The 10,475-nt window shown below is 48.6% G+C and overlaps 1 protein-coding gene across 2 annotated transcripts in view; it reads left to right on the forward strand.

Moving 5' to 3' along the window:
• The first annotated feature begins 5,297 nt into the window (after nt 1–5,297).
• The window catches only part of Tmem11 (transmembrane protein 11), a 21,610-nt gene continuing 16,432 nt past the window's right edge, over nt 5,298–10,475 (forward strand). The window contains exons 1-2 of one of the 2 annotated variants that reach the window (XM_013016595.1): nt 5,298–5,380; nt 7,996–8,281. In XM_013016595.1, coding sequence (XP_012872049.1) covers nt 8,280–8,281 — 2 coding nt within the window. In that variant the 5' untranslated portion in view covers nt 5,298–5,380; nt 7,996–8,279. The remainder of the gene's footprint in view (nt 5,381–7,995; nt 8,282–10,475) is intronic. The other variant, XM_013016594.1, reaches the window with a different exon arrangement.

The following is a 10,475-nucleotide window of genomic DNA, read 5'->3' on the forward strand; positions in this document are numbered from 1 at the left end:
GCCTGAACTCTAAGCCTGGGCACTGTCCCTCAGCTCTCCAGCTCAAGGATAGCACTCTTCCACTTGAGCCACAGCGCCACTTCCGGCTTTTTTTCTTTTTTTGCTTATGTGGTGCTGAGGAATCAAACCCAGGGCCTCATGCATGCAAGGCAAGCACTCTACCACTGAGCCACCTTCCCAGCCCCTGTCCCTCAGCTCTACCACTTGAGCCACAGCACCCACTTCCGCCTTTTTCTGTGTATGTGGTACTGAGGAATCGAACTCAGGGCTTCGTACATGCCAGGCAAGCAGTCTACCACCGAGCCACCTTCTCAGCCCCCTGGATGCCATTCTTGAGCTTTTGTGCTCAAGGCTAGTACTCTACCACTTGAGCCAAAGCTCTATTTCTGGGTTTTTGTTTTGTTTTGTTTTTGGCCGGTCATGGAGCCTGAATGCTGGGCCTGGGTGCTGTTCCTCACCACTTCACCTCAAGATTAATGCTCAAGCCATAGCGCCACTTCTGGCTGAGGAATCGAACCCAGGGCCTCATGCATGCAAGGCAAGCACTCTAACCACTGAGCCACTTTCCCAGCCCTTGTTTTGTTGTTTTGGTGTCTAATTGGAGATAAGAATTTCATGGACTTTTCCTGTCTCAGCTGGCTTCAAACTATGATCCTTAGATCTCAGACTACTGAGTAGCTAGGATTATAGGTGTGAGCCACTGGTACCCAGTGCACCCCCCCCACACACACACTTTTTTTTTAATTGGTGGTGGGGCTTGAACTCTGGGCCTAGGCACTGTCCCTGCACTCTTCAGCTCAAGGCAAGTGCTCTACCTCTTGAGCAATAGTGCAACTTCCAGTTTTCTAGTGGTTTATTGGAGATAAGAGTCTCATGGACTTTCCTGCCCAGGCAGGCTTTGAACCACAATCCTAATATCTCAGCCTCCTGAGTAGCTAAGATTACAGGTGTGAGCCACTGGTGCCTGGCTTAAAATTCTATTTTTTTTGGGGGGGGGAGGGTCTGGTCGTGGGATCTGAACTCTGGGCCTGGGCTCTGTCCCTCAGCTCTTCAGCTCAAGGCTAGCAACTACCACTTGAGCCACAGTACCACTTCTGGCTTTTTTTTCTGCTTATGTGGTGCTGAGGAATCGAACCCAGGGCCTCATGCATGCAAGGCAAGCGCTCTACCACTGAGCCACCTTCCCAGCCCTTAAAATTGTATTTTTGAAACTCATTTTTGTTGCTTTTAGTTGAAAATTTGAAGCCTTCTGTAGAAATACTATACCAAAAATATGTTTCTGGAAGATTCTCCTTTCCCTACAAAGCTAAAATAAGTACAATTTATTGAGCATAACGTTTCTGCTTCTCTAACAGTTCTGTGAGACGGGCAGTGCCAATGGTGTCTGCAGTCTTCATCCCACACTCACCTTTCTACAGATCTACGTGTGATCACTTGTCACGGGTACAGCTGCAAACTACATTTCCCAGATGCCCTTGTCAATTGTTTCTGCCAATGAGAGGCCTTGGCGGGATGTTAAAAATGAAAGGGACAAGTCATTAATGCCATTCTCTAGACCTTACATAAGCTGCCTGTCAGTAACACCTTGGTAAGGGTTCCTGTTTGGCAGCTCAGGAACCTGGCTTTTGAAAACAGTTTTCCATTCTCTTTTTTTAACTTTAGCTGGAGTTTTCCATTCTCTTTTTTAAACTTTAGCTGGAGGAAACAGCTAACTCTAGTTGTTTGTCTCTGAGTTTCCTTCTGCTCCTGCTTTTCCTATCTTTCCAACAACTTTGTCAACAATACCCTGGATTCACTTCTTTCTGTTTGAAATACCTAGACTATATTTTCCTAATTAGATACTGTAATATAAAATAGCCCCCACTTTATAGTTGAAAAAGCTGAAATTCACAGACAAGAACTAACAACCAAAGGTCTAAAATACCTATTCTATTTCACTGTGTTCCACTTATAAGTAGAATGATCCATACACATTCCCACTTTGGAACATTCTGTGTGTAGCCCTACAACTACATGTTCTGTCTTTACTCAGATCCTGTTCAAGTGTTACCAATCAAAAGACATCTTTTGTAACTCAGTCACCCCATTACATCATAGTGTCTCTTTTCCTCTTGGTATTTATTGCTCTGAAAGTACACATTCACTCAGTTGTTCATCTGGTTGGAATGTAAAGTTCCTGAGCCCAGGAACAATGTTTGTCTGGCTAAATGTTATACCTGTGTGCATGGAAAAAAAGCTGCCTGGCACAGTCTGCCCCCACCATTATTTGTTAATGATGAATGAGTGAAAAGTGTGGGAAGAGAAATGGTCTATTATTTATGAGCAGTTAGAGGGACATGCCCTTTCCACTGGCTGCCACCTGTCAGCTATCCAGAGAGCACCTCTGCAGTCACCCCCAGGAATCTCAACTTCTATGGCTAGGTAGTACCCTCAGTAAGCACTCAAGTAATGTGCTGAATGAGTCAACCTGCCCAGGAATCTTCCAAATAGTGTCTATGTACTAATAGTGATCAAGACACCATGCTGTGAGGTTCTCAGTACGTTGGAAGCAGATGGCCATCTAGAAGTCAAGGGGATAGGAGGGAAAGCTGGACCTCCTGGATCCACAGCTGTTTGAGCATTTTTATTTACTCTGCACTACACAGTGACCAGGTACCTTTGTCATTAATGACAACATATTTCCAAAGTACTTCCAGGGCTGGGAAGGTGGCTCAGTGGTAGAGTGCTTGCCTTGCATGCATGAGACCTTGGGTTCGATTCCTCAGCACCACATAAGCAGAAAAAGCCAGAAGTGGCGCTGTAGCTCAAGTGGTAGAGTGCTAACCTTGAGCTGAAGAGCTGAGGGACAGAGTCCAGGCCCAGAGTTCAGGCACCACAACTGGCAAAAAACAAAATAAAAACAAAAACAAAGTAACTTCCGGAGGCACAGTAGCATTATTTCTGCAACTGGATGACCTGGGTTCAAATCCTTCCAGTATTCCTTATGCAGAGTGGCCTCTGTGTAAGTCATTTAGATGTTTGCTGTCTTGTTCTCCTCATTTGCAAATGACAAGGTTGACAACAGTATCACTTTCATAGGGTTAAGATCAAGAGGTAACTCAAAACATAGGCTGGCACTGGGAAACCCATAACAACCAGTCGTGACTGTTACCGTGGACTTGGTCCTTTTCTAGGTTCAATGCATGTGTCATCTCATGAAACACTCCCAGCTGTCCTCTGAAAAGAGGTATGAATATAACCACCGTGTCACAAAAAAAAAAAAAGGAAGCTGACACAGAAAAAGTGCATAAGCAGCTTACCCTGAAGTGTGGCACCATGCTTAACACTTGGTGTTCTAGAATTCCTGGGACTCCCTCTTCATTGCCACCCCAGTCCAACAAAGAGATACATGCACAGGTAGTGACAAGATAACATGGCAGTCATTAGGAGATTTCTAGCATGTGCTACATATTGACATTTGGAAACCAAGAAACTTGAAAACTAGGAACTTAGGCGGGTGCCAGAGGCTCATGCCTGTAATTCTAGCCATTCAGGAGTCTGAGATCTGAGAATCACAGTTCAAAGCCAGGCAGGAAAGTCCCTGAATCTCTTTATCTTCAATAAACCACCAGAAAACCAGAAATAGTGCTGTGGCTCAAGTGGTAGAGCACTCACCTTGAACTGAAGAGCTGAGGGACAGCGCCCAGGCCCAGAGTTCAAGCCCCACAACCAACCAACACACACACACACACACACACACAAATTAAAAAAAAAAAAAACCAGGAACTTGCAGGGCGCCAGTGGCTTTCGCCTGTAATCCTAGCTACTCAGGAGGCTGAGATCTGAGGATCGAGGTTCAAAGCCAGCCTGGGCAGGAACATCCATGAGACTCTTATCTCAATAAACCACTAGAAAACTGGAAGTGACACTGTGGCTCATGCAGTAGAGCGCTCGCCTTGAGCTGAAGAGCGCAGGGACAGGGCCCAGGCCCAGAATTCAAGCCCCAGGATCGACAAAACAAAACAGGAACTTGTTAAGAGACCAGACAGGTCCAAAGTCTTGAAAGGTGACTGGGTGGGAAGGGCATTTAAAGCAAAGCATGACACATCTGTGGACCCACAATTCCTCAGAATTTTGCCAGCGTTGGCAAGTTCCAGGCAGAGAAGGGAAACAGTTGCAGCTGCAGAGTCAGAAAACAACTAAACTAAAGAGGGCTTGTACACTGCGTTAGGGAGCAGGATCTCAGTCTGCAGGTGAGGAGGGACTGCTGGGAACTCCAAGAAGCCCACATTTTTGTCTGCAAATGGTAGAGGGCTTCTCAGTGAGTCACCACTTTACCTGCTGGCTTCCTGCTCTACCTTGTTGGGTTCACCAAAGTAGAGTGGAGTACTCACTTTGGATCTGGAAGCTTCTGGTACTTTAGCTCCTGTAATTATGTTGCCTGTGGAGGCAAAAGAGGGACTGAGATGTTCATAACATGTAAGGATTCCCCCAAGTAGTCCATAGATCGGAGGTGGCAGCAACTTACAACAGTATCCTGAAAGGGAAATGACAAGTCCTAAGCAGGGACTGGGCAAGTGTGCTGACTGGCTGTCCAACCCATTCCCTCGAAGACACTCAAAGATAGTGATGCTGTGTAAGAATGCGACTTGGAAAGGGATTGAATCCCTACCAAAGAAAGCCTATTTCCTTTACAGTGTCATCGCTAATTCTCTTCTTTGCTTTTGGCCTATTTCCTCCTACAGCCTGCACCCCTAAACAGGAACCTCCAAGCAGCAGGGGCTGCGTCGGCTAGGTCTTCCAAGTATCCCAAATCCAGATGACTGGGGGGAGGAGGGAGCCAGGGACTGCTTCCAAGGAGGGCTGAGTGGCGCCTCCGCCCCGCGATGACCTCAGCAGGACTAGGCGGCCTTGAAGGGCAGGGGAGGCGAGGCCCAGGCCTGGCGGGCCGCGAGGGCGGGCAAGTCGAACGAGCGAGCCGACGGGCGCGCACTGGGAGCGGGCCCGGGCTTCCCCGCGTGGCGCTCTGGGAGTTGTAGGCTCTTTCTTTCCCCTCTCCTTCAGCCACTAGCTCTCCAAGCCCAAGGACGTCCAGGCGGTGGGCACCCCGACTTGCAGGCTACGACGGTGGGACGAGCTCCTTCAGTGGCACCCGCCCCGCGCTCAGCTGCGCGCCCGCGTCTCGGCGACTACTTCCGGCACATAGCATTGTGGGTGTTGTAGTCCGTGCCCCGTCGTCTGCCTCGCCCAGGCCGCTCGCTGGACTACGTTTCCCCTCGGCCTGCGCGCCCTTCCGAGCCGCCTCGGCGGCAGCCCGGGGCGAGCCGAGTGTCTCCAAGATGGCCGCGTGGGGAAGGAGGCGTCTGGGCCCAGGCAGCAGCGGCGGCAGCTCCCGAGAGAGGTGAGGCCGGAGGCTCGCGGCTGCCGTGTGGGCGGCTTGGGGACCGCTGCCATGGGACTTCCAGGCTGTGCGTCCTCTTCACCAGGTCGCGGCTCCTGTCCCTACCCGTTCTGGGGGGTCGGAGGGGGGGGTCTAGGTGGAGCGGGCCGGCCGCGGCCTCGGCGGAGCGGGGACTCGGAGGGGCGGCGGCGGGTGCGGTGGGCCTGGTAGTGCGCGCGGGGGCGAAGCCGGGCGCCGTGCAGGCCCGGGGGCCGCCCAGCTGCCCAGGGCCCAAAGTGGCGTTTGAGCTCTCGCCCGCCCCGCCACGCACGTGGCCGTCTGGGTCGCCGTCCCCGACGAGACGAGCACGGGGCTCTCGGGGGAGAAGGGAAGGGAAGCCCGTCTGGGCGAAGGGCCGCGGGCAGGGCGTGCGACTCGCGCGTTTGCTGGGGCCTTCACCCTCCCCCAAAGCGCCTCCCTGGTCGGGGCCCGCCGCCCCCTCTGAGGGCGAACCTCGCGCCTTCCCGAGGATTCTACCCGTTCCTGCCGTAAAGTCCTTTAAAGTGACCTTTCCTTATGGAGGGCGTGCGGGTAAAGCGCTAGGGGCTTGTTTATTCCAAGATGGGCCTCGACTTGGGGAACTGATTTCCAGGAGAGGCAAGAGTGGAGTTGTTGGCGTGTTTGGTGTTGAAGTTGCAGTTTTTTTGCTTCTGGAAAGCATTTTCAGCTTGGACTTACTCGAAGCTGTTTAGAAGTTTTTGATGACGAGTCTCCATTGGTGGGACCACCTGGATTAAACTGTCCTATATCCATTTTGCCACGGCTTTGACTAGTATAGAGGTCAGAAGAAAGTTTTGGCTTTGCTGTTCTTTGGGCCTTTCGTGAGACTCGACAAACAGAAAAGTTCTTTTTCTCAAGTACAGTGCATTATCCCTTTTCTCTGATTCAATCCCTTGCTCTTTGTTGTCTGAAGCTGACTTTCCCAGCCCACAGGATTCTCCTGCTTGGCAGTTGTGATGGCTTGCTTTTTTTATTGTTGGGTTCAAAGCTTAATCCAATGTTTTGCCTTTCCTCTTTGGAAAAGCAGTGATAAATCATTTATTTTTCTAGCACCATTTCGTATTTATCTGACCAGTAGGACCATGAAAGGAAGCTATCTCTGGTTTCTAGATGCCTTAAAAAAGTACTGGACACTTTAAAGATCTTTAAGCATTAATCTCTTAGCAATAGGGAATGACCTGCTTAGAACACTGGGTGTCAGAAAAGGCGATTCTTTTCTCTGGATACAAATATCTATGAGGTCAAATAGGGGTGCCTCAGACATGGTAAGGAGCCTTGCCAACAGAAGTTAAGCTTTTATTGACCAAAGAAAATAGAATTGTTTTTTTGTTGTTGTTGTCTTGAAACAAGTGTTAATTCAAATAGTTTGCCAACCAGCAGCCAGCCCACAAGCTGAATCCAGTCCTTCACAGTCTGAAGAGAATTTAAGTTAGGTGCCAACAGATTTCACATAAAACTCCCAGCAAAGATGGATAATGGCTGACTCTCTAGTCAGGGCCAGTGCTCTCTAGTTGTTCATCATTCTCACCTGACAGCTTGACTCATTGTCGTTACCTGCCTAGCTCTGTAAGTGTTCAGGTTGCAACCTTCGGCCAGGAACTGAAGGCTCTACTCAGCCATGTAGATTCTGTGTGTCAGCCAGCAGTGGGGTTTCTTGTTTTGTGGCTTGAGAGTCGCCATCTGCTCTCCTTCCAGATAATGTGGAGAGTGGCTGGAGGCTACCTTCTGTTTGCCTTGGCTGTAAGATCCCCTAGCCAGCTTCTGTGCGAAGTCACTACCCTTAGCCTCTCCTAAGATCCTCCCGGGATGAACCTGCCTCCTGCCTGGGGAGCTGACTGAGGCACACCTCCATTCCAGCTCACTATCACTAAGGGGAGGTGAGTTTGGGTGGAGTAGGCTAGATTAATTGATTGCCTAGCACCAGAGAATATGGGGCCTGAGTGTTACTGGCTTCCAAGGCTGGAGGTAGGCTGTTTATGGCTCTAAATGACTTTGTTCCGTGTCACATTCAAGCTGACTCAAGTTTCAACTCCCAAGTTAAGAGCACTACCAAAGCTGTGGATCACACCTGGTAGGAGAGTCTGCCTCAGGCTGAAACTGAAGGAATTGAATGGTCTGGGCAGGGGCTGGAACAGGGCAGTGCTTTGGCCAATTTGGTACATCTGTCTGGGGCCCTAGACTCTAGTCCCTAGGCTTTGGCTAGCTTGTAGTCCTTTTCCTCTGATTCTGGGGTCTTGCTTTATCTGCTTCTTGAATGTAGGAATTGCTCTTGCATTAAAACTGAATGAACTACCATAGCAAAACAATAGCCACTGGTCACATGTGGTGATTACATTTAAGTTAAAATAAGTACAGTGAAGAATTCCACTCTACAATCTCATTGATCACATTTTAAGTGCTCAGTCTCCACTTTTGGCTAGTGTCTACCATATTGGACATACTGGAGAATATTACCATCACTGCTGAACGTTCTATAGATACAGACTGTGTTGGTCTATACTAAAATAGGAGGGGTGAAAATAGCGAATTGATAGCTGCTTGCATGTTGATTTTTCTCTCCACTCCATTAAATCTAGGGAACCAACAGTATTTATAATGAAGAACATCAGACTCTGAGCTGTAACCTGAATTCTTGTCCAAAATTCAGCATACTGGCAGCCAGCACATCAGACAGAGTACCACTTGTCCTGCGGCATCTTTGAGGCACACTTGCCCATCTAGGAAAGCACAGATTGTATACTGTGTGTACTTCCACCTGTGTGCCAGCCTGGACCAGCGCACAGACAGACTATCTTACTTGGGCTGCTTGGTGTCACTCTCAGGGCCCCTGAGCATCCCTGAGTTCTCCGTGATTGTCGGAATGTGAGTATAGCCGTGTGTTCCTGAGTTCCTGTTTTTATAATCATGTGAAGGTGTGCTTGATCTTCATCTGATCATGATGTAGGGTGGCCTGGGATGTTGATATTTGGGGGTTAGACAATTTTCTGCTACCTATGCAGTCACCACCCTGGCATTTGTTAGGCAGCCATTTCCCTAGGGTTGCTGTGGGGTCATCAGCATATCCTTCCCTGCTATGCCATTTTGTTGAAGGAATATGCCTTATTTGTGAATCCAGGTGGATGAGGTGTAGATGGACATGAAGGGTTTAGAGTCTACTCCAGCTGGCTCCAACTGTCCATATGGGAGAGTTGATTCACATTCGTAGGCTGATCAAACCCTTTTCTGCTCTTCCTTTCCTTTTAGAGCCAGGGATATACAGATGTATAGATATTTTTTATGTATTTTTTTAGTCATTGGGAGGCCTGGGAGCTGTCCCTGAGCTTTTTTTGCTCAAGGCTAGCTCTCTACCCCTTTGAGCCACAGCACCACTTCCTGTTTTCTAGTGGTAAACTGGAGAGAGAGTCTCATGGGCCTTTCTTGCTTGGGCTGGCTTGGAACCGAGATCCTCATATTTCAGCCTCCTGAGTAGCTAGCATTACAGACAGGAGCCACTGGCGCCTGGTAAGCTTAGTATATTTCATTTATCAAGTGACTCCATCCTGGCTCATGTAATGTGGGAGTTGTCCTTTCCTTGGGTTTTAGGTGAGATGTGCAGGCTTAGCACCTGGCACCAAGTCTGTCAATGTGTAGCCACTGTGGGCTATGGTGTTCTGCCCAGCTGGCTAATGAAAAATGGGTCAGTGCCCACAGTTGGGCTGGGCAGACATTCTGCTTGCAGACTTGGATGTGTATCTTAGGACCTGTAGTGGTTCGCCTCTTTGGTGTTCATTGTCTTGACATTTCCATTTTCCTTGATTCACTCAAGCCGTATAGATTCTAGTTGCTTTGTTTTGTATTTCTGAGGTTCCATGCTGCAGGCCGAATGTAGGAAGTTGCATCTAAGGAGAAGGGGCTCATTTGTCTCCAGAGAGGTAGGATAGGCTAAGGCCCAGCTTTAGTTGGGCTTCTCTACCTGGCCTGGGTTGAGCCTGTCTTCAGTGAGTGACAGGCAGTGGGTTGAGGGAGGAAGTGCTCTGTGAGTAAAGGACACACAGGAACCTCCCATCTACGCCCATGTTCTGTCTCTGGTGCTAGCAGCAACTGAATGGGCACAGAATTTTTTTTTTTTCCCCAGCTTAGAATTTTTTTCAAAGTCATCTCTCATAGTTTAAAAAAATGCTTATTTTTATTAAATAGTTGTAAAAGGGATTTCAGTTTCAGAAGTCAAAGTTATGAGTACAATGCATCTTTTTTTGGGGGGGTGGGGGAGATCACTCATGAGGCTTGAACTCTGGGCCTGGGTGCTGTCCCTCAGCTCTTCAGCTCAAGGCGAGCATTCTACCACTTGAGCCACAGCACCACTTCCAATTTTCTAGTGGTTTATTGGAAATAAGAGTCTGAAGGACTTTCCTGCCTAGGCTGGCTTTGAACCTTGATCCTCAGATCTCAGCCTCCTGAGTAGCTAGGATCACTGGTGCCTGGCAGTACAGTGCATCTTGATCAGTGGTCTCTCCCATTTCCCCCCTTCTCATCCCTACCCTCAAGTTCTGTAGTTCATAAACACTGAATATAATGACTGCATTTTTTTCACCCTTCCTCCTTTTATTTGTGAGTCACAAAGTTCTTAGAAAAAGGCAATAACCATCATGTAGTCCTAAGAGCCCTTCAGATAGGGGCTGTGTACAACTTTATCTCTGCTGTGCATCAGGGCAACCTTGAGCCACTTGTGGCTATCAGGTCTTGAAATGTTAGCATGCCTGAGTGGGTGAGTTGCAGGTTTTTTGTTTGGTTTGGTTTTTGTGTGTTGTTTTTGTCGGTTGAAGGGCTTGAACTCAGGGCCTGGGCACTCTCCCTGAGCCTCTTTGTGCTCAATGCTAGTGCTCTACCACTTGAGCCACAGCGCCACTTCCAGCTTTTTCTAAGTAGTTTAGTCTCATGGACTTTACTGCCCAGGCTGGTTTTTAACTACAGTCCTCAGATCTCAGCCTCTGAGTTGGATTACAGGTGTGAGCCACCAGTACTGGGCTGTTATTGTTGTTTAATCTTAAACAGCTACAGATTCTTTTTTTTTTTTTTT

Source organism: Dipodomys ordii, unplaced genomic scaffold (assembly GCF_000151885.1).
Source record: "Dipodomys ordii isolate 6190 unplaced genomic scaffold, Dord_2.0 Scaffold31, whole genome shotgun sequence".
Classification (NCBI taxonomy): domain Eukaryota; kingdom Metazoa; phylum Chordata; class Mammalia; order Rodentia; family Heteromyidae; genus Dipodomys; species Dipodomys ordii.